Raw genomic sequence first — 21,433 nt, 5'->3', positions numbered from 1 at the left:
GAGAACCCTTTAGGCTACCAGGGATGCAGGAGGATGGAGGCAAGTTAAAAAAGTTACAGTCAGTTCCAAATCTGCGGACTCAACCAACTGAGAGGTTAGGAAAAAAAAAAAGAGACAATTCCAAAAATCAGCTTGGTTTTGATGTATGCCACTCAACTGTTTATATGGTTTTTACAGTGTATTTATACCTATTTGCATATAATTTGCATTGTATTAGATATTGCTCAGTTCAGTTCAGTCGCTCAGTCGTGTCCAGCTCTTTACAACCCCATGGACAGAGCCTCTTGATGAAAGTGAAACAGAGTGAAAAAGCTGGTTAAAACTCAACATTCAAAAGACGAAGATCATGGCATCCGATCCCATCACTGCATGGCAAACAGACAGGGAAACAATGGAAACAGTGACAGACTTTATTTTGGGGGGCTCCAAAATCACTGCAGATGGTAACTGCAGCCATGAAATTAAACGATGATTGCTCCTTGCAAGAAGCGCTATGACGAACCTAGACAGCATATTAAAAAGACGTTACTTTGCTGACAAAGGTTTGTCTAGTCAAAGCTATGGTTTTTCCAATAATCATGTACGGATGTGAGAATTGGACCACAAAGAAAGCTGAGCGCTATAGAATTGATGCTTTTGCACTGTGGTGTTGGAGAAGCTCCTGAGAGTCCCTTGGACTGCAAGGAGATCCAACCAGTCCGTCCTAAAGGAAATCAGTCCTAAATATTCATTGGAAGGACTGATGCTGAAGCTGAAGCCCCAACACTTTGGCCATCTGATGCAAACAGCAAACTCATTAGAAAAGACCCTGATGCTGGGAAAGACAGAAGGCAGGAGGTGAAGGGGACAACAGAGGATGAGACGATTGGACGGCGTCCCTGACTCAATGGACATGAGTTTGAGCAAACTCCAGGAAATGATGAAGGACAGGGAGGCCTGGCCTGCTGCAGTCCATGGGGCTGCAAAGAGTCGGACACGACTGAGGGGCTGAACAGAAACAGCAAGGTATTGTGAATAATCTTGAGGCTACAGTGAACAGAAGGGTGTAGGCTGGTTATATGCAGGGGAGATGTACAGATACCGCGCCATTTTATATGAGTAACTGAGCACCGTTGAAGTTTGTCTGCGGGTAGCCCGAAACCAACGCCCGAGGACATAGAGGGACGAACAGGCGGCCATTCTGCCTCCAGGCAGAGGCAGCCTGGATGAGGGCAGGCGAGCAGGGCGGGGCTGGAGCCCTGCTCTCTTGTGTGGTGAGCAAGCATCTCAGGAGGGGACCCTGGTAGGGGCAGGAGTGATCCCTGGAAGTGCAGATATCCAAGAGGCCTTCAGGAGGTAGAGTTTATTGGTCTTGAGGATCCGTTCAGTTCAGTTCAGTTCAGTCGCTCAGTCATGTCCGACTCTTCACGACCCCATGGACCATAGCACGCCAGGCCTCCCTGTCCATCACCAACTCCCGGAGATTACTCAGACTCATGTCTGTGGAGTCAGTGGAGGATAGCAAAAGGGAGGACCAGGGTGGAGTTGGAACATCCCGTGGAGGAGAGCATGGCTACCCGCTCCAGTATTCTTGCCCGGGGAGTTTCATGAACAGAGGAGCCTGGCGGGCCATGACTGAGCGGCTGACACTTTCACTTTCACCATGCAGCGGAAGTCTGGCTCAGGAGACGAGGCGGGGGCAGCACTCCTCTGAGCCGGGGAACTCGAGGGGAAGCCAGGCAAGGAATCCAACAGCTCACGGCAGTCAGCGTGTTATCAACTCAGTGTCTGTGGGTCTGGGACTGGGCCGGGCTTGGCCGGGAGCCTCTGCTGCCCGGTCCCTCTGCTGAGCAGAACCAACCGTGTCTATTATTTTGGGGTCCCCATTGTGCTCAGGGAGCCCAGTTCTGCAGGAGCTGCCCCTGTGGGCCATGCCTTGAGAGGCTCAACCCCCTGCAAGCCTGATGTAGGGCAAGCGAGACACCTGGGGTCAGATCTGTGTTTATTAAGCCCCATTCATGGAGGCTCGCCGCTGCCCTGCTCTGTCCTCTGTGCAGGGGGCACAGCACTGAGCAGGCGTGCCTCTGTCCCGAAGGGAGGGGGCGAGGAAAGCGCCCTAATTACTCCACAAATGAGATCCCACAGAAACCTCCAGGGGGCTCACAGCTCAGAGCACAAAACCCATCCCCCACCTCCACCCTGCAACTGTCCCATCTCAGACAGCAAGGGTGGAGGGCAGGTCAGTGTACCCCACCTCCCCTCCTTCCTGGCACGGGGGTCAGACCTTTCCTGCCCCTGGAGGTCAGAAGTGGCTGGGGACTTGTGTTGCCACTTACAGGTGAGGGGGGGGTGATGCAGGTAACCCCCGGGGCAGAAACTCTCGGAGCTGCCCATTCAGGGACACAGGCGCCTCCTGGAGCGCTGCTTCTAGGGGCTGCTGCAGAAACAGCACTTTGACTGGGGTCCAAGCTGGGAAGGGCAGATAAACTGAGTCCCAGATGGTCCCAGATGGTCACAAGCTGCTGGCCTCCTCACCTTCCCCTCGTTTCGAACAGGAGCTAGCCAAAGACCGGGGCCTGAGCTCATTCCAGCCCAGATGTGGAAAAAGTGTGGTGTCACGGGTGTGTGTCTTGGCGTTACTGTGATAAGTGGGTGCTTACAACGTGCGCCAGGCCCTGAGTCAGGCTCTGGACACTCAGGGAATGTGATAAGCACGGCTCTATCACCACAACACGGACATTCTACTTAGGGGAGGCTGATGCTGAACCAGGAAGTGACTAAAAGAACACGACCCTGTTAGAGAGACTGTGCTGGAGTAAGCAGGTAAGGGCTGCTCAGGTGGCTGAGTGGTAAAGATTCCACCTGCCAGTGCAGAGGTCGTGGGTTGGATGCCTGGGTCAGGAAGATCTCCTGGAGAAGAAAATGGCAACCCGCTCCAATATTCCTGTTGGGAAAACCTCATGGACACAGCATCCGGGCAGACTGCAGTCCACAGGGTCACAAGGAGTCGGACGCAACCGAGCGACAGCCTACAGGCACGCAGGCACACAGGGCAGGCCCGGAAAGAGACCTGGGCGTGGCTTTCGTGACAAGAGAGGAGCCGTTCTGGTCTAAGTCACTGGGGGTCTAAGACTGGCCACCGTCCTTGCCCTGGACCAGGTCTCAGTAATTAATGATGTTAAGGGGACACAAGGATGCAGAGACGAGCTGTCATCAGGCAACGGAAGTAACAATGCTGGACAAGACATCAGTTCTAAATATGCCCTGTTTTGTTTCAGTGGTAAAGACAAGCCTGATGACTCGATCACCAGGCCAACCGGAACCTGAGGGATGGTCTCTGACCCATATGACCTCAATTAACTAAAGCTTGGATAGCCCAAGACCCTTCACGAATATGCATGTACCCTTCCCTTAAAATAGGGCTTCCCTGATAGCTCAGTTGGTAAAGAATCCGCCTGCAATGCAGGAGACCACGGTTCAATTCCTGGGTCAAGAAGATCCACTGGAGAAGGGATAGGCTGGAATGGGTGAATTTAACTCAGACGACCATCATATCTACTACTGTTGGCAAGAATCCCTTAGAAGAAATGGAGTAGCTCTCATAGTCAACAAAAGAGTCCTAAATGCAGTACTTGGGTGCAGTCTCGTAAATGACAGAATGATCTCTGTTTGTTCCCAAGGGAAAACATTCAATATTGTGGTAATCCAAGCCTATGTTCCAACCAGTAGTGCTGAAGAAGCTTAAGTTAAACAGTTCTATGAAGACCTACAAGACCTTCTAGAACTAATACCCAAAAAAGATGACCTTTTCACCATAGGGGACTGGAATGCAAAAGTAGGAAGTCAAGAGATACCTGGAGTAACAGGCAAATTTGGCTTTGGAGTCCAAAATGAAGCAGGGCAAAGGCTAATAGAGTTTTGCCAAGAGAACGCACTGGTCATAGCAAACATCCTCTTCCAACAACACAAGAGAAGACGCTACACATGGACATCACCAGATGGTCAACACCAAAATCAGATTGATTCTATTCATTGCAGCCAAAGATGGAGAAGCTCTATACAGTCAGCAAAAACAAGACCAGGAGCTGACTGTGGCTCACGTCATGAACTCCTTATTGCCAAATTCAGACTTGAATTGAAGAAAGTAGGGAAAACCACTAGGCCATTCAGGTATGACCTAAATCAAATCCCTGACGATTATACAGTGTGACAAATAGATTCAAGGGATTAGATCTGATAGACAGAGTGCCTGAAGAACTATGGATGGAGGTTCGTGACATTGTACAGGAGGCAGTGATCAAGAGCATCCTGAAGAAAAAGAAATGCAAGAAGGCAAAATGGTTGTCTGAGGAGGTCTTACAAACAGCTATGAAAAGAAGAGAGGCGGAAGGCAAAGGAGAAAAGGAAAGACACACCTATTTGAATGCAGAGTTCCAAAGATTATATATATCTTTGGATATATTCTTTGGACTATCCAAGGAGAGATAAGAAAGTCTTCTTCAGTGATCATTTAAAGAAATAGAGGAAAACAATTGAATGAGGAAGACTAGAGATCTCAAGAAAATTAGAGACACCAAGGGAACATTTCATGCAAAAATGGGCTCAATAAAGGACAGAAATGGTAGGGACCTAACGGAAGCAGAAGATGTTAAGAAGAGGTGGCAAGAATACACAGAAGAACTGTACAAAAAAGATCTTCACGACCCAGATAACCATAATGGTATGATCACGTACCTAGAGCCAGACATCCTGGAATTCGAAGTCCAAGTGGGCCTTAGGAAGCATCACTATGAACAAAGCTAGTGGAGGTGATGGAATTCCAGTTGAGCTCTTTCAAATCCTAAAAGATGATGCTGTAAAAGTGCTGCCAGAAAATCTGGATAACTCAGCCACAGACCCAGCCAGTCCATCCTAAAGGAAATCAGTCCCGAATATTCACTGGAAGGACTGATGCTGAAACTCCAATACTTTGGCCACCTGATGCAAAGAACTGACTCACTGGAAAAGACCCTGATGCTGGGAAAGATTGAAGGCGGGAGGAGAGGGGACGACAGAGTATGAGATGGTTGGATGGCATCACTGACTTGATGGACATGAGTCTGAGTAAACTCCGGGAGTTGGTGATGGACAGGGAGGTCTGGCTTGCCACAGTCACAGAGTCAGACTCGACCGAGTGACTGAACTGAACCCACCCCAGTATTCTGGCCTGGAGAGCTCCATGCACTGTATAGCCGATGGGGTTGCAAAGAGTCAGACCCATTCAGGGACTTGCACTTGCATTAATTTGGGAAAGATCCCAGATGTTCTCCTTACTTGCTGCAGATAATAAATCCTTCCTTGTCCTGCTCTTTACCTCGGTTGTGTCTTTCAACTCAGTTCAGTTCAGTTCAGTCGCTCAGTCGTGTCCGACTCTTTGTGACCCCATGAATCACAGCACGCCAGGCCTCCCTGTCCATCACCAACTCCCAGAGTTCACTCAAACTCATGTCCATCAAGTCCGTGATGCCATCCAGCCGTCTCATCCTCTGTCGTTCCCTTCTCCTCCTGCCCTCAATCCCTCTCTGCATCAGAGTCTTTTCCAATGAGGCAACTCGTTGCATGAGGTGGCCAAAATACTGGAGTTTCAGCTTCAGCATCAGTCCTCCCAATGAACACCTGGACTGATCTCCTTTAGGATGGATTGGTTGGATATCCTTGCAGTCCAAGGGACTCTCAAGAGTCTTCTCCAGCACCACAGTTCAAAAGCATTAATTCTTCAGCGCTCAGCTTTCTTCACAGTCTAACTCTCACATCCATACATGACCACTGGAAAAACCATAGCCTTGACTAGACGGACCTTTGTTGGCAAAGTAATGTCTGTGCTTTTGAATATGCTATCTAGGTTGGTCATAACTTTCCTTCCAAGGAGTAAGCGTCTTTTAATTTCATGGCTGCAGTCACCATCTGCAGTGATTTTGGATTCCCCCAAAATAAAGTCTGACACTGTTTCCACGGTTTCCCCATCTATTTCCCATGAAGTCACCACCCCCAGAAAAAAGAATCCAGTTTTGGTAGCAACTGAGAACAAACGAAAGGGCTTTGTGTTACAGAGACTGAACAGCCACTTTGGCTAGGGTGTCAAGTGGAAGTGTGTGTTAAGTGACAGACCCACAGGTAAGGAAGCTTGGTGTAGTCAAGGAAGAGAAACGGGGAACCCAGAGAGAAGCGGGTGGGAGGGATGAGGATGAGGAGACAGGAGGGGCCCGGCCAGGCGGAGCCTCGTGGTGGCGGGCAGAGGAGGAAACCCCGCACAGACGCAGGAGGGGAAGAGCAGGCCATGTGGGAGGGCTTCCTGGAGGTCAGCGGTGAGGGAAAGCAGGCCAAGCCCCAGGCCTGGGTCCTGTCACTTCCTGGTCCTGTGACTTCGGGGGAAGCGCTTAACGCCTCCGCCCCGGGGTCTGCTCTGCGAAAAGGGACGATGACAGCCCGCCGGCAGGGCGGCCTGGAGGCGGAGGGTGCGTGGGCAGGTGCGAAGGGGCCGCGCCGGGCCCGGGTGGGGGCTAGTCCCTGGGGCCCGGAGGTCACCGGGCCGGAGGCGGCGGAGCGCCTCCCCGGACGCTGGTGGAGGGGGCGCTGCGGGAGGCGGGCGTGGACGGTAGGTCGCAAAGGACCGCGGCCGCAACCCTTGGCGGCTGAGAGGACCGCGCGCTGGCTCTTTAAGAGGCCGGCGGGCCGCCCCGCCTCCCGGAGACCCGATTGGCTCCGTCCTCTGCACTCGCCCCGCCCCCGTTCCGGCGTAACTCCGTTTCTATTGGTTGCTGCCGGCTGGGGGCGGGTCCCCGCGCCGCCGCGGGCAGGGACAGTGGCTGTTTTTGCAGTTTTGGCGGAACGCAGAGGACGCGCCTCCCTTCCGGGTCGCCGCTGCCGGGAGGGCCGCGCGGGGTCAGGCGGATCGCGTGTCCTGATCGCGTCTCCCGCCCGGTCTCCCGAAGCCGGCCTCCCGCGCCGCGCTCCCCGCGCCACTTTCCCGGCCCGAGCGCCGGAGGCCCAGGCCCGCGGCCTTTGGCGGGGTCCGCGCCCGGCGGCGGATGGGCGGCCGGGGCCCCAGGTAAGGGGAAGTCCCTGCTCTGCCCCAGCTGCGCGAGCCGATCCCGAACGTCCCTGTCCCGCCTCCTGCCGCCGGGAGCCGGCCTCCCGCCCAGAGGCAGCCCCAGGGCCGCCGGGGAGACCGAGCTCCCGGACCCTGCACCCCAGGCTGTGCGCCGAGACGTGTCTGCGAATGGTCACCTCCGGCTCCCGCGTCCGAGAGGGTGGGGGTGGGGGGTGTCTCCTGGCAGGGGCAGCGGGAAGTGACCTGTCGTCGCTGTGTGGTGGGGATCGGGCCGTGAGGCCTCCCGGACGGTCCTCCCACTGTCCAGGAGGGCTGGGCCCTCTCTCTCTGCTGCTGGACGTTCATCTGTCCAGCTCACCACATTGGCTGTCCCCCCGAGAACTGGGTCATGACCCGCCCGGGCTGGACGTCCCACAGACACATAGACACACAGCTGAGGGCCATTTCGGATGGAAGGGGTGGTCAGGGAGGGCTCCTCAGAGGAGCTGGCCCAAAAGCTGCGATCTGGTTGTGGGCTGGGAGAGCACGCAGCCGGCCAAGTCGAAGGGAATCTGCAGAGGTCGGGCCAGAAGGCACAGGGCTGTCTTCCCTCCTGGGGACTCCTGGTAGGGTCCACCCCCTTCCCCAAGGCTGGAGGATAATGGTGGTGAAACGTTCGGTCCAGGATTGAAATCTCCGTGAGCAGCTGGGGCCGGCTGCCCTGAGTGGTGTTTCCACAGCAGCCCATCTGCTCAGGGTTTTCTGTTTCTGCAGGGCTCCCATCCAGGACCTCTGCACAGACCGGGGAGACCCAGAAACTCAGAGAGGCTGAGGCTCAGAGAAGTAGGGCCCTCCTGGCCCAGGTCCAGCACACAGGGCCCACACCACTGGCGTGATGCCCACAGGCTGGCCGCAGACAGAGGGAGGGTGGGAGGAGGTCTCTGGAATGGCAGCGAGGTCAGGAGCGTCCTGCCCAGGTGGAAGAGACAGTCTGTCCCAGCGTCCCTGGTCCTGAGCGGCACGGGGCTGCCCAGGGCACTCAGCGTCCCAGGAAGTCTCCCTCTCTCTGTGCCCTTCACCAGCCTGCCCTCCTGGCCCCTCTCTCCTGCAGACCCCTCGCTCTGGCACGGCCTGGAGCTCACCTGTGGTGGGGGAGGGGAATGGGGGGGCCTCCGATGGTCCCCCTCAGCCTCCTTCTGTCTGTAATGGGACAGCGGCTGGCTGCCTGCTCCTGGAGGCCGGAGTGGTGGCCCCACGGGTCAGCACGCAGAAAGTACGGGCCCGGAGCACCCACCGGAAGGGAGGGGCGCGCCTGTCCTGTTGCTCGAGTCCCAGCTTCAGTCATTTTGTGAGCTCTGACACTGTGGCAACCTGCTGTGAGTCGTGTGATCCCCACCCCTGCCCGCCCCAAGTTCACTTGTTACCAGCACCCCACCCTGGATCGGGCCCGGGGGTCCCTGTGTCTGCAGGGGAGACACCGAGCCCTGGGACAACCCCCTGGGAGGGGCCCCGGGCCCTGGAGGCAGGCTGGGCTGCAGGGCTCTCCTCTTCCCCAGCTCTTACAGGGCGAGCGGGGCCGGGGCGGGGGAGATAGGCACGGCGGGCACCCACCTTCCCCAGCCCAGACTCCGGAGCGAGTGGGGCTTGAACCCACACCCCCAGCTCCCGCTCTGGGGAGAAAGCGGCAGTCACCTTGTGTGTGTGGTCCTGTGCAGACTCCCTTCTCTGCTCTTGCCTGATCCTTCCGGCAGCCTTGCTGGTGGGGAGGCACGGTCCCGTGACACTGAGAGAGGGAAGAGACTGGCCCAAGGTCACAGAGGCAGCACCTGGCAGAGCCAGAAGGTCAAGCTGGGCATTTGTTAAGATTTCAGAATGCAGGGTCCTCCCCAGCGGTGGGGCTGGGGCGCCTAGCTTCGGGCGTGGCTGGGCCCAGGGGCTCCTGCCCGGTGCTGTCTGCGTCTCGCCTCTTGTTCCTCTGTCGGCTCTCGTTCCGCGTGGACTGCAGTGTGAACGCTCCCTGGGGTTGCAGAGGGAGTGTTGTAAGTCGTACCAACACCCTGTGCATGGAGACGGGGGTCCTGAGGCTTCCCGCAGGGAAAGGGGGTGCCGGCCACGCAAAGCCTGGAGAAGTCCTCCAGCCACGCTCCCACTCTGTGTGGCCGCCGTCCACCCACGGGCTCCTCTCGGCTGTGCGGGGGTCCCTGCAGGACACGAGGCAGCCCTGAAACCACCCCGCTGAGGGGCCTGCACTGACCACGCCACCCCCACTGGAAACCACTGGCTTACGGTCAGCGGCTCCAGCTTCTGGTGCTGGTGAGGGGCTTTGTTATGAGCACAGGGCATCAAGGAGGTCCTGCAATGATGGAGCACCTGCTGAGCGATCGTGGGGACAGCGTCCTCACCTTAGCAATCCCAGGGACACCCCCTCACCTTAGCATCGCGAAGACACCGTCTGCAGTTGGCCAGGCCGCTGCAGGCGCCCTGAGGCTCAGGTCGGAGCCTGGAATCAGCTTCCCGTGCCCTCTGCCCTCACTGCTACTTGGGTCCATCTGTGGGTCCTGCTGGCCGACCCTCCCAAAGGGGTCCCAGGTCCCACCACTCCACCCCTGCCACCCCCAGCAGGCCGAGCGCTCCGTCTCCCCGCCCCCATCCCCTGCTTTGGTGCCACCTCCACCGTCTCCCTCCCCCCACCGTTGTGCTTAGAAGGAGAGTGGCTGGCCGGGCCGCCCCGTCTCCTCTCTCTTCCGGCTGTGCCCCCATCTCCTCTCTCTTCTGGCGGCAGCGTGCCCTGTGCCCTTTGAACGGGCCAAGACTGCTGCCCCTGCCGTTGCCTCCACCGCCCCGTCCCCGGGATGTGCTCTGCCCAGATTACCCCCGTCCAGCTACTTCCAGTTACTTAGGTCTCAGTCCAGATACCGTTCCGTCTGACAACCCCGCCTGTGGCAGCGCTCCTCTGCATTCCGGCTCAGCTACTGAGCAGGGCTGAGATGACGAGGCGGACGGGCTCTGCTGCCTGCTGCACAGCAGTCTGTGCCAGCTGACCTGCTTGTCCGAGACCCAGACACCCTGTTGCCCTGGGTTCCATGACTTCTGCCTTGTGGTCCAGAGTGGCTGCTACTGCTCCCACCACCACACCCACAATTCCAGGCAGTGGGAAAGGAGGAGGGCTGCCCTGAAAATTGGCACACCTTGCTGCTCACAGCCAGCTGGACGCAACTCGGTCACGCGGCCACAGCCAGCACGGAGGGGAGCTGGGAAAGTGGCCCTGCTTCTGGGAAGCCTCGTGCCAGCTAGGACCCATGGCTCTTCTGCGAAGCAGCGTGGACCCTGGGCACCCCGGCACTCTCTGCTGCGTTTCCCGGCGTTTTAGTTTGTTCCCCTCCTGCTTCTCAGCACGTGCCTCTAGAGGTTTGGTTTGTAAGCACGGGTGCTTTAGCACCTTCCATCCCCTTTAACACCTCCTGGCCTCCTCGTCAGGCTGCCGAGGGAGACTGACCGCAGAGCCGCTGGTGGCCTGTGTGGGAGGGAAGGACGGGGGGTTCTGAGCCCCCGGTCCAGGCTCGCCCACCCCAGAGTCTTCCCCAAGCGCAGGGCTGCCCCTGCACCCCCCAACCCTGGCCTGCACAGCGGGCGCCGGCCCCCCGCAGGGAGCATCCTGGGCTGCTCGTGGCCAACCTGGGCACTCAGCACGTAAACGATTCACCTTCCTCGTTGTTGAAAACCTGCTGAAGCCGTAACCCACCCACAAAGGCACCCCACTCACAGGCGCGTGCTCACAGCCAGCACACCCGCACACCGACCCTGCCACGGGCCTGCCGCCCTCCACCGGGTGCCCCTCCCCGGCCTCCACTCAGCGTGGTGCCTGCCAGGCTGGGACAGGGACTCGCTCCTGTTTGTGGGCAGCGTTCTAGCATTGGCACAGACACCCTGCTGAGCGGGCGTTCTGCTGATGGTGGCACTTGGGCTGCTCGCGCCCCAGGCTGCCGGGGGCGGGGGCGCCGGGTCAGGAGCACGGCCTGTTCAGTCATCGTTTTCAGTGCTGGCACCTGTCACGTCCTGCTGCCGGGCCCCGCGCTCCCTGCAGACACCCCCTCCTGCCTGCTGGGTTGGGGACCCCAAGACCCTGGTGCTGCTCACGTGCTGACTCTCCCCTCCCCCCACAGGGCTGGCTGCTGGCAGGATGGACACCTGGGACATGGGGGCCAGTTCGCCCCCGCCTCTGGCGCCCAACATCAGTGTGCCGCACCGCTGCCTGCTGCTGCTCTACGAGGACATTGGCACCTCGCGGTGAGGGGCACGGCCCTGCCCGTGAGAGGGGCTCCCTGTGGATGTGTGTGTGCATGCGTGTGTGTGTGAGGCTGGCACAGCGCTGTGTATTTGTGTGTGTGTGTGTGTGTGTGTGTGTGTGTGTGAGGCAGGCACAGCCCTGTGTGTGTGTGTGTGTGTGTGTGTGTGTGTGTGTGTGAGGCAGGCACAGCGCTGTGTATTTGTGTGTGTGTGTGTGTGTGTGTGTGTGTGTGAGGCGCAGCCCTGTGTCTGTGTGTGTGTGTGGGAGGCAGGCGTGCTGGGGTGCAGACAGCCCCACCGCTGAGCCGCCTGCTGTGCCCGTCTTCCAGGGTCCGGTACTGGGACCTCCTGCTGCTCATCCCCAATGTGCTGTTTTTCATCTTCCTGCTCTGGAAGCTTCCATTCGCTCGGGCCAAGATTCGAGTCACCTCCAGCCCCATCTTTATCACTTTTTATATCCTGGTGAGTTCATTCCAATCGGTGACAGAAAACCCAGTTCCACCTGGCTTAAGCAAAACAGGGAATTATTAGCTGTCTTTGTAAAGAATAACTAGCTTCAGGTGTGGCTGCATCCAGGGGTTACCTGACGCTGTCAAGACCCTCTTTTTGCACGTCCACTTGCCGCTGGCCTTACCTTCACATGCGTTCTCCCCGCACGGTATCAAAAGCATCCAAGAGAGCTGTGTGCTGACCTCCCTGAGCTGACCCCCTGCCAGCTGCAGCGGAAGGGCATCACTCGGTGGTTGCACACTGCAGACCTGGCGTTACCTCTGAGTGGCCCACCTGGGACCCCTGTTCATCCCTGACTCGCAGGGAAAGAGATACTCTGGAGCTGGAAGGGAGGGGTCAGCTCAGCGAGACTGCATGGACCGAGGAGGGTAGTGGCCCCAGGGAGCAAACTGGGGAAGTATGGCTTGAAGGAAAGGGGAGTGGGTGCCAGGTGGGGGATGCCCAGCGTGTTCTGACCTCTGGCTGTGCCACAAGACCTGGGGCCAGCGGCACGGCCCCTCTAGACCTCAGTGCCCGTCCTCCAGATGCGCTGTGGATCTTTTCAGCTCACGGTGCTGTGAGCACGCCCCCAGTGGGAGCACATAGAGCTCCCGCCCCTGGCTGCCTGGCACGCGGCGGGCATGTGGCCCCAAGTGGTGTCAGCCTCCCGAGGCTGGACACGGCTTTCCAGGCTCAGGGGTCAGATGGTACAGTCTTGCGCCCACAGAAGCGATTCTGGGAGAAGTCGTCCCCTGGTGTGACCTCCCCCCAACCCTGGGTCCTCTTTGCCTCCCCAGGTGTTCGTGGTGGCGCTGGTGGGCATTGCCCGGGCGGTGGTGTCCATGACGGTCAGCACATCAGATGCCGCGACGGTGGCTGACAAGGTGGGCCTGGGCCTGTCGGTGGGGGCGCTGGGCGCCGGGAGGGGCGCCGGCCCCAGGGCTGACGCTCTGCCCCACTGTGTCCAGATCCTGTGGGAGATCACGCGCTTCTTCCTGCTGGCCATCGAGCTGAGCGTGGTCATCCTGGGCCTGGCCTTCGGTGTGTGTGCCCCTGCGCCTGCGCCCACCCCAGCCCCGCCCCCGGCACTGGCCCCGCCCCGGCCCCGCCCCCGGGGCGGGCCCCGCCCCCTGACCAGGACGTTTGTTCCAGGGCACCTGGAGAGCAAGTCCAGCATCAGGCGGGTGCTGGCCATCACCACGGTGCTGTCGCTGGCCTACTCCGTCACGCAGGTGAGGGGCAGGGGGCAGGCAGCGGGGGCCTGGGCGTGCACTGCCGCTGGTCCTGGGCGGGGGGCGTCAGGACATCAAGTGCAGGGGCTCAAACATTCCATGCCGCGAAGGAAGCACCTGCAAGCCGCGTGCTGGGCGCCTCGGATTCTCATCCACCAGGCTGGACCTGCTGTTCAGCAAGCAGCCGGCAGCTCTGCGGGTCCCCCCAAGGGCCGGCCTCCAGAGGGCCCTCTGCCAGCGGGGGGGGGGGGACCCCCGCCTGGGGGCGGGCTGTGGCGGAGAGGAGGCTGGAGCGGGGACGGAGGGCCTTAGTGGGGCGGGCTGCGGGAGCCCCTGAGGCCCGCCCCCGCACCGCCGCAGGGCACGCTGGAGATCCTGTACCCCGACGCCCACCTGTCGGCCGAGGATTTCAACATCTACGGGCACGGGGGCCGCCAGTTCTGGGTCGTCAGCTCCTGTTTCTTCTTCCTGGTGAGCCGACGGGGGGCCGGGGCTGCCCACGGGGCCTGGGCGCGCTGCTGAGGGGCTGGGCGCCCCGTCAGCCCTGCTGCCTCCACAGGTGTACTCCCTGGTGGTCGTGCTCCCCAAGACCCCGCTGAAGGAGCGCATCTCCCTGCCGTGTGAGTGCCCAGGGTGGGGCCGGGCGTGGGGCGGGGGTGGTTGGGGGTGATGGGGGTTGGAGGGTTGCGGGGTGGTTGGGGGTGGGGGGCGATGGGGTGGGGAGTGGTTGAGGGTTGGTCGGGGTTTGTGGGGTGGTTGGGGGTTTGGGTTGGGGGTGGGGGTGTTGGGGAGTGGGGGGTGGGTGGGGGTGGCAGTGGTTGGGGGTCGGGGGTGTGGTTGTGGGTGCCCCGGGCGGGCCCTGGCCCCGGGCAGGGCCTCATGCGCCCGCCCTGCAGCGCGGAGGAGCTTCTACGTGTACGCGGGCATCCTGGCGCTGCTCAACCTGGTGCAAGGGCTGGGGAGCGCGCTGCTGTGCGCAGACATCGTCGAGGGGCTCTGGTATGTGCGGGGGGCGGGGGGCGGGGGGCCAGGAGAGGGGCGCAGGTCCCCCGCCGCAGCCCTGACTCGCCCCTGCCCCCAGCTGCGTGGACGCCACCACCTTCCTCTACTTCAGCTTCTTTGCGCCCCTCATCTACGTGGCCTTCCTGCGCGGCTTCTTCGGGTGAGCAGCTCACGCGCAGGGATGCGGGGTGGGACTTTGAGTCAGAGGCTGTGGGTGGGGTCGCTTGCGGACCTGCAACCCCACCTCCATCCCCCCTGCCCCCCCCCACCCCCCCCCCCCGACCCTCCAGCCTCCCGTCCTCCGTCCTCCGGCCTGGGGCTCGGGCGCCCAGGCTTCCAGGACCTGAGGAGGCCGAGGGTGCATGTGGAGAGCATGCCCACGCGTGCGCGCACACGTGTGTGCCCAGTGGGCGGTGGCGAGCGGGGCGGGCGGGGGTCAGAGCGGTGGGCGCCCGGTGCTACGCACACTTGCAGGTTAAGGCCCACTGTTCCCCAGGATGGACTCCGTCCACCCACTAGACGTGAGAAGGCAGGTGCTCCCCGGGTTGACTCGCCTGGAGCTGGGGGGCTCACACGTGTCCCAGTGGACCTCAGAGGGCAAACAAGGAAGGGTGCCTCGAGGGTTGGGTGTTAGGGGCCCAGCCCCAGCAAAAGAGGGCCTTCTGGACTCACGGAGGCCCCCTGACTTTCTTCCCCACCAGCTCGGAGCCCAAGATTCTCTTCTCCTACAAATGCCAAGTGGATGAGACCGAGGAGCCGGACATGCACCTGCCCCAGCCCTACGCAGTGGCCCGGCGGGAGGGCCTGGAGGCGGCCGGGGCGGCCAGCACGCAGTTCGACTCGGCCGGGGTGGCCTACCTGGACGATGTGGCCTCCCTGCCGTGCCACACCGGCAGTATCAACAGCTTGGACAGTGAGCGCTGGAAGGCCATCAACGCCTGACGCAGCCGCCCGGGGGGCTGGACCGCAGGGGACAGTGGGCGCTGGAAGGCCATCAACGCCTGACGCAGCCGCCCGGGGGGCCGGACCGCAGGGGACTGGCTGCGGGGGGCCCAGGGGCAGAGAGTCCCAGCAGAGCAGACGAGGGCCCTGCCCACCCTCCGTCCCCACCTCTGTTCAGCTGGGGCCACTCCCCCTCCCAGCCGCCCCTGCCCCACTGGGGGACGCGGCCCCGACCGTGTGTCCCAGGGCCGGCCGGCTGCCGCCTCCCTGCAGCCTGGGCCCCAGGACTGGATTGGCCTCCTCACCGCCCACCCCTGCCCCAGAGCCCGCGCCAACGGGTGGGCCGAAGTGTGTCTATTTTCCTGATCTGTTTTCTAATAAAAACGAACAGAGTGGAAGGTGGCGGCATGGAGGGTTGGCGGGGCCGGGCGCTGCCCGTGCCCCTGGCGGGACGGTCCTCACTCTGCCTGCCGGGCGGCCCTTGAGGACTGGGGGCAGCATGGGTTTTGGGGGGAAGCAGGATCAGACTTCTCCCTCCTGCCAGTCCCCACACTGGCAGGACTTAGGGGCGCCTAGGGAATGGTCCCTGTTGCCCTCCCATCAGGACCAGCTTTCAGCTTCCAAGGAGCAGCTGTGTGCTCGCAGCTAGGAGGGCGCGGGATGTGACTTTCCTTATCTCTCAGAGATTCCTTCTTATCAGCACTAAAAAAGCCTTAAGAGTTTCCAAGGCTGGAAACTAAAATTCCACTATTGGGCACCAAGAGGAAGGGGGAAAAAAAAGTAGGCTCAACAAGCTGAAAACATCGATGATGGGCAGAAGAGAATGGGCCCCCGGGGGCGGCAGGGGCATCGCCTCTGCGGGGAGGACGTCAGGTGCTGTGGGTGCGGCCTCCGCCCAGGGCTGCAGGGGCGAGGCCCTGCCCTCAGCAGCTGCTGGAGATGCAGCTTTAACAACAGCCCGTGGGCGGTGTTTTAATAGCAACTTCGGGGGTTAAGCATCAGGGAGACAAGAGCCCCCGTGTCCCCTCCCTCCTGACCCTGCCTGGCCCCTGGGACCACGTGCCCACTGGCGTGAATTTCCTGTTTGTCACCAGAGCACACGCGTGTGCGTCCGCAGACCATGGGCTTTGCCTCAAACCCGTGAGTTCACACAGCTCTCCTCCCACCTGCGGTCCTCAGCTCCCGTTCCAGGCCCCACCTCCTGACCGGCTCTCCGCTGTGTAGGCGGAGCATCATCTACTTGTCCGTTCTGTTTTGCAGTGACTGGTGTCCGCCGCCTGCCCTGCGTCTGTCTGATCCCCTGTGCACACGAGGGGCTCCCGGGCAGATCCAGGGGATGGAGGTCTGGGTTGTTCTTTCTCTTAGTGGTTGGGATGATCGGGCCACAGACCCAGAGATCTCACACTGGGTCCTTCCTCGCTCTCGGGGCTTCTGAGACCCCTCAAGGGGTCCCTGAGGTCACAGCTATTCTTGTAGTAGCGAACACGAGTGCACCGGGAAATTTTCCAGACCCGGCGGGCGATGATGTCATAGCTGTGATAGCCGATAGCATGTGGGCATTATTAAAATTAAACTTTTGAGTCTCCGATTTCAAATACATAAACGTCAGTAGACTTAACTCCCATCCAGGATGCTCGCTCCTCTCTCCGGGAATTCTCATTCATCTCGGAATAGTCACAGCTGGCTCCCGCGTCCACCGGGGGTCGTAGAGGGCCTGTTATAGTCTGACCTGCCTGATCCATCGCTTGGGACACTGAGCATCCGAGGAGGGAGTCCTTTCTGAGGCCGGGAGGGGCGGGAAGTCAGGGAGCCCGGCGGCGCAGGTCAGACTCTGCCGCCGTGAGTGACCCGAACCCTCCGGCCTCAGTTCCAGATGCACAGAAGGGAACAGACGACTGGCGTCCCTGGAGCATCGATAGCCAGGGTGGGCACAGTGCCGGCCCCGCGGATGCCATCCTGTGTGTTCCCTGCAGACGGACCTTCCTCCTGCTTGATACCCACTTGACCACCTCCACGCAAGCACTCACGTCGGGAAAGCACATGGATGGGACCGCACCGTCGGAGCCGCAGGCCCCGTGGCCGTTCTGCCGACTGTCCCCATGGCGAACAATCTACTTCAGGGCCAGACACGTGAGGGCTGGCTGCCCCTGGGAGGAAACGCTTCTCCTCACCCATTGTTCACGCGCTAGTCGCTTATGTTTATTATTCAGAGGGAAGCAGGGACCCTGGCTGTGAAAGGGGGCGCGATCCTGATGACACAGCGCGGGCTCAGGCACTCAGCCGTGTCCGACTCCGTGCGACCCCATGGACTGCAGCCCGCCGGGCTCCTCCATCCCTGGGGTTCTCCAGGCAAGACCCCCGGAGTGGGTGCATGACACAGGACTTCTCCCCGGAAGGCTGGATGGTAGGCCCACCTGCGAGATGGCCCTCCCCAGTGCCGGCACCCCAGCCTGCGGCCCCCGGAACTCCGAGCTTCCCAACACTCACCTGCCAGCCGTGTGGCTGGGAATGTTTACGCGTACCGAGTCATTTCTTTTTGCAGCCCTTTAGTCAGATTGGTTAGGAATTGTGTGGGGACGTTTATTCTGGCGAGAAGGTTGGGTGGCATCACCGACTCAGTGGACGTGAGCTTAAGCAAGCTCTGGGAGATGGTGATGGACAGGGAGGCCTGGTGTGCTGCAGTCTACAGGGTCGCAAAGAGTCGGACTCGACTGAGCGACTGAATAACACTGGAGCCTGTGGACTCCGATCCAGCCTGGCTGCCCGGCCTGTGGACTTCCCACTGGACACCAGAGGGCGCTGGGAAGCAGCCGCCCTGCTCTCCTCCCGGCCCCGGCCCCACCCTCTGACAGACAGCATCCAGAGCCCAAAGGCCTCATCCAGGAAACAAGGTCCCTCTCAGGCTCGACACCTGATACACTGGTGTGAAAAAAGCTATGTCTGTTGACCCAGATTAAGATTCATGTACCTGCTTGAAAGTGTCTCAGTTGGAATTTTCCTGAACATCCGGCATGGAGAGTTGTCTTTAAACACCTGGGCTTCCCTGCTGGCTCAGCCGGTAAAGAATCTGCCTGCGATGCAGGAAACTGTCGTTTGACCCCTGGGTTGGGAAGGTCGCTTGGAGAAGGGAAGGCTACCCACTCCAGTATCCTGGCCCGGAGAAGTCCACGTGGTCACAAAGAGTCGGACACGACTGAGCGGCTTGCAATTTCTTTCTTTTAAACACCCGGCGCCACGCTTTCTTCCGTGCCTCGTGGACGCTGCCCCTCACCCCCTCTGCCTGTCCAGGTGAGCCGTGGCGGGCGAAAGCCGGCAGGTCCAGGCTGGGACACCGCTGGCCGGGGCCTCTGCTGGGAACAAGCCCGCTCTCCCTGAGGTCGGTTCCTCTGCTAGACGCTGGCCTTCCTGGCCCCCAGAGGAGAAGAGCGCTGACCGCACGCACTCAGGTGTCTGCAGAAGAGACGCGTGCGTAGCTCCCGCCCGTGCTAGGCGCTGCCACGAGGCCCTGCACATCCAGGGGCCCTGTGACCCTCTCAGCACTGAGCTCGGCAGATGCTGTCACTGTCCCTGTTTCACAGATGGGAAAACTGAGGCTCAGAGGTTTTGGTGACCCGGCCAAACTCCTGCTGTAGGAAAGTGGTGGAGCTCTGGTTCTGACCCAGCAGTGAGACTCTGGGCCCACGCTTTCCAGTGTCAGAACCACGAGACAGCCGGGGACTCCAGACAACCCCTTTCTGCCCCCCCACCCTCCATGTGGGCCTGATGTCCTGGCCCTGCAGTGACCGGGTTTCTCCCGAAGTCGCCGGGCCGGCTGGGCCGTGTTTCTGACCAGGGCGGGCCCAGCTGGGGCCGGGTGAGGCCTGCAGACCCCCGAGCCCTGAGTCCAGGGGAGGGCCAGCCGCAGGCGTGGGAGACCCTGGAGGTTGTCTTCTCCACTCCCAGCAGAGGCGGCGGCTCTGACTCGGGGTGGAGAGAAGGTGCTCACAGCCCACGTGCGTACCCCCGGCAGGTGTGCGGGGACCTGCTCCAGCCTCCGAGCGCAGGCCCGAAGACACACCAAGGCACACACACAACGCAGAGCACACCCCTGACTCGAACTCCCGCGGCTGGGAAGCTGCCCGAAGCACGGACTGCGGGGTGAGTGCCAAGACTCTGCTTCAAGGAATGTCCCTCCGCGTGGCTCCTAATCACGGCGCTGGCAGCACTCGGGGCCACGATTCGGGGTGGGGGTGGCGTGCTCGGCCCTTGAGGGAAATAAGGACGCAGCTTGAGAACAGTCTTGTGTGCCCGGCGCCCGCCTGGGTAAAGCCAAGTCACAGCCAGTGAGGAGGCGGGTCCAGCGTAACCGGGCTGGTTTCTGAGTCTGGACGGCTGTGGGCTTGGGGGCCCCATGGGAAGTAAGTGATGCTGCGTGGTGACGAAAAACAACGCACTTTTGAAAATGATGATGAATTCTGCGCGCACACACACCCTCCCCCAGGTGACCTTGAGGTTTGAAGGAGATCAAAGTCGCGATGCTGCCTTAAAGGCAGGCGGTTGGGGCAGTTGTGGCGTCCAGGGGGACGCAGAGCTGCGGTGAGGAGAGTGGGGCCCCGGGCAGCCCAGATGAGGAAGGTCCCTGTGGCACGGTGAGTGGGAACAAGATGGAACGGTGTCTCTAGACCCCCAGCACACACAGGTGCCTGCATCTGGGGAGCAGCGGGTATTGGGGACTGGGGGGGGGAGGGAGACTCCTGCCGCCCGCAGAGCAGTCCGCACCTTGAGTCTGAGCGTCATTCCTGCAAAACGCAGAGGAAGAGGGGCTCCCCAGGTCTCAGGGTGGCACTCGGCGGCGGGGATGTCCCGACACGCGGGCTGTGCCTGCCGGGCCCACGCGCTCCTTCGCCAGCCTGCCACCCTCCTGTCCTGGCTCTGGGCTGGGTGCCCGGCTCTCTGCCGCTGCGATCCCCTCTGGCTGAGCTTCAATTTTCTGCCAGGCTGGCCCGGCCGCTGCAGAGCTGCCTCTGATAGCACCCTGCATCGAAGAGCAGAGCAATTAGGCAATTACCCTGTTTTCAATGGAATTTAGAGCGTGGTGTTTCCCCGGGAGGGCGGGGGACAGAGGGCAAGGCTGGTGACAGGCTCAGGAAATGACACTCAGCCCCACGGCCCTGGGGGCCCGGAGCCGGCAGGCCCCACACCGCCGTCCAGGCACGGGGACCCACAAGGACCTGGTCCTCTAGAGCCACGGGACATAGCTGATAGACACACGAGACGGCCCCGGGAGGAGATGGCCCCGGGAGGAGACGGCCCCGGGAGGAGACAGGGAAGGCAACCACTGGGGAACGCGGCCACCCAAGGCAGGCAGCCTCGCCAAGGAGCTCACATTCCTCCCGTGAAGCTGGGAGGGAAGAGGCGGACACACAGCCTTCCTGACACCACAGAGCACGAGTGCAAAGGCCCTGAGGTTCACGCCGTCCCAGCCACATTAGCGGTTAACACGGCCAAGGCAGGGAGTCTCCGGAGAGGCCGGCTGGGCTGCTGTGGCCCCTGCAGCTCAGGGCAACCCCGCGGAAGGCGCCGGACTGAAAGGGGCTGCCGGGGGCGCCCAGGACCTTGCAACCCATCGTGTCCCGGCCCCCGAGGGCTGGTGCGGCTTCCCTGACAGAGCCGGTGCGGGGGAGAGCACACCTGTGAGTGAGGGGCGCTTCTAAGAGAACCAAGCAGCTGGGACCCCCTCCTCGCCCGGCGGTGAGCTTCCGGTCCCGGGAGGCATTCCGAGGCAGGACGGCCCGCTGGCAGAGGGTCTGATAGAGGGCACTCCAGTGCTGCGGGCGGGACCATGTCTGCTGCCCAGCTGGTCTGGGGGCGTCCTCGGGGGGTCAAACAACCCACAGCCTGCCAACGCAGCAGCCTCAGGACACTCAGGTTCGCCTTGGTCTCGCGGGAGGATCCCCCGGAGGCGGGCACGGCAGCCCCCTCGGCTGCTCTCGCTCGGGGAGTGCCATGGACAGAGGAGCCTGGCGGGCTACGGTCCACGGGGTCGCAGAGCCAGACGTGACTTAGCACGCACCGACGCACGCACACGCACTTCTGGCCAGTGTGGATTTGTTGCCCCCCGTTTCCTCAGCAAGCCATACACGGATCTCAAAGCTCGCACGTTGCTGGGAAGACACCGACCTCCCCGCGGGCTTCAGAGCTGCCAGGGTTGACAGCCCTCCTGTCCCTGATTGCCTGCACCGCCAACTGCCCGCCCAGACCAGGCGGCCACGCGCACTGACGCGCTTTGTCCATCAGGCCTCCTCCCCGACAGCAGGTGCAAGCACCGCGACCAGCAGCACGCCAGCAGGACGGCCGTCGCGCCCCCTCTCCCTGCTGGGGCAGCTGCGCGTTCTGCAGTTCCTGTTCTTGTGCCCGGCCCCGGGCGGAGCCGGCTCCAACGTCAGCATGACCA

At 61.0% G+C, this 21,433-nt stretch overlaps 1 protein-coding gene across 5 annotated transcripts; it reads left to right on the top strand.

The window, feature by feature from the left end:
* Positions 1-6,280: 6,280 nt before the first annotated feature.
* TPRA1 (transmembrane protein adipocyte associated 1) lies at positions 6,281-15,402 on the top strand. 5 transcript variants are annotated; one of them, XM_018044359.1, is made up of 12 exons: positions 6,281-6,485; positions 11,212-11,335; positions 11,665-11,797; positions 12,622-12,708; positions 12,793-12,865; positions 12,977-13,056; positions 13,417-13,527; positions 13,616-13,676; positions 13,953-14,055; positions 14,138-14,218; positions 14,760-14,985; positions 15,049-15,402. In XM_018044359.1, exons 1-12 carry the CDS (start codon positions 6,296-6,298, stop codon positions 15,061-15,063), a joined length of 1,284 nt encoding a protein of 427 aa, XP_017899848.1. In that variant the 5' UTR covers positions 6,281-6,295; the 3' UTR covers positions 15,064-15,402. The 5 variants fall into 5 exon arrangements, with proteins under 5 accessions (XP_017899848.1, XP_017899847.1, XP_017899849.1 ...); XM_018044358.1 differs by having other exon boundaries at positions 14,760-15,402; XM_018044360.1 differs by lacking the exon at positions 6,281-6,485 and adding an exon at positions 6,813-7,066 and having other exon boundaries at positions 14,760-15,402.
* The last annotated feature ends 6,031 nt before the right edge of the window (positions 15,403-21,433 follow it).

The sequence above is a fragment of the Capra hircus genome, unplaced genomic scaffold (assembly GCF_001704415.2).
Source record: "Capra hircus breed San Clemente unplaced genomic scaffold, ASM170441v1, whole genome shotgun sequence".
NCBI classification, from domain to species: domain Eukaryota; kingdom Metazoa; phylum Chordata; class Mammalia; order Artiodactyla; family Bovidae; genus Capra; species Capra hircus.
This window is presented reverse-complemented; position numbering and strand designations above follow the sequence as displayed.

Excerpts from the sequence above, each read along its gene's own strand:
- TPRA1 (XM_018044359.1), top strand. The coding sequence starts at position 6,296 with ATGTGGGAGGGCTTCCTGGAGGTCAGCGGTGAGGGAAAGCAGGCCAAG. Across the intron at positions 6,486-11,211 it reads GGCGGAGGGTGCGTGGGCAG|GGCTGGCTGCTGGCAGGATG; the intron begins GTGCGAAGGGGC and ends CTCCCCCCACAG. Across the intron at positions 13,057-13,416 it reads TGGCCTACTCCGTCACGCAG|GGCACGCTGGAGATCCTGTA; the intron begins GTGAGGGGCAGG and ends GCACCGCCGCAG.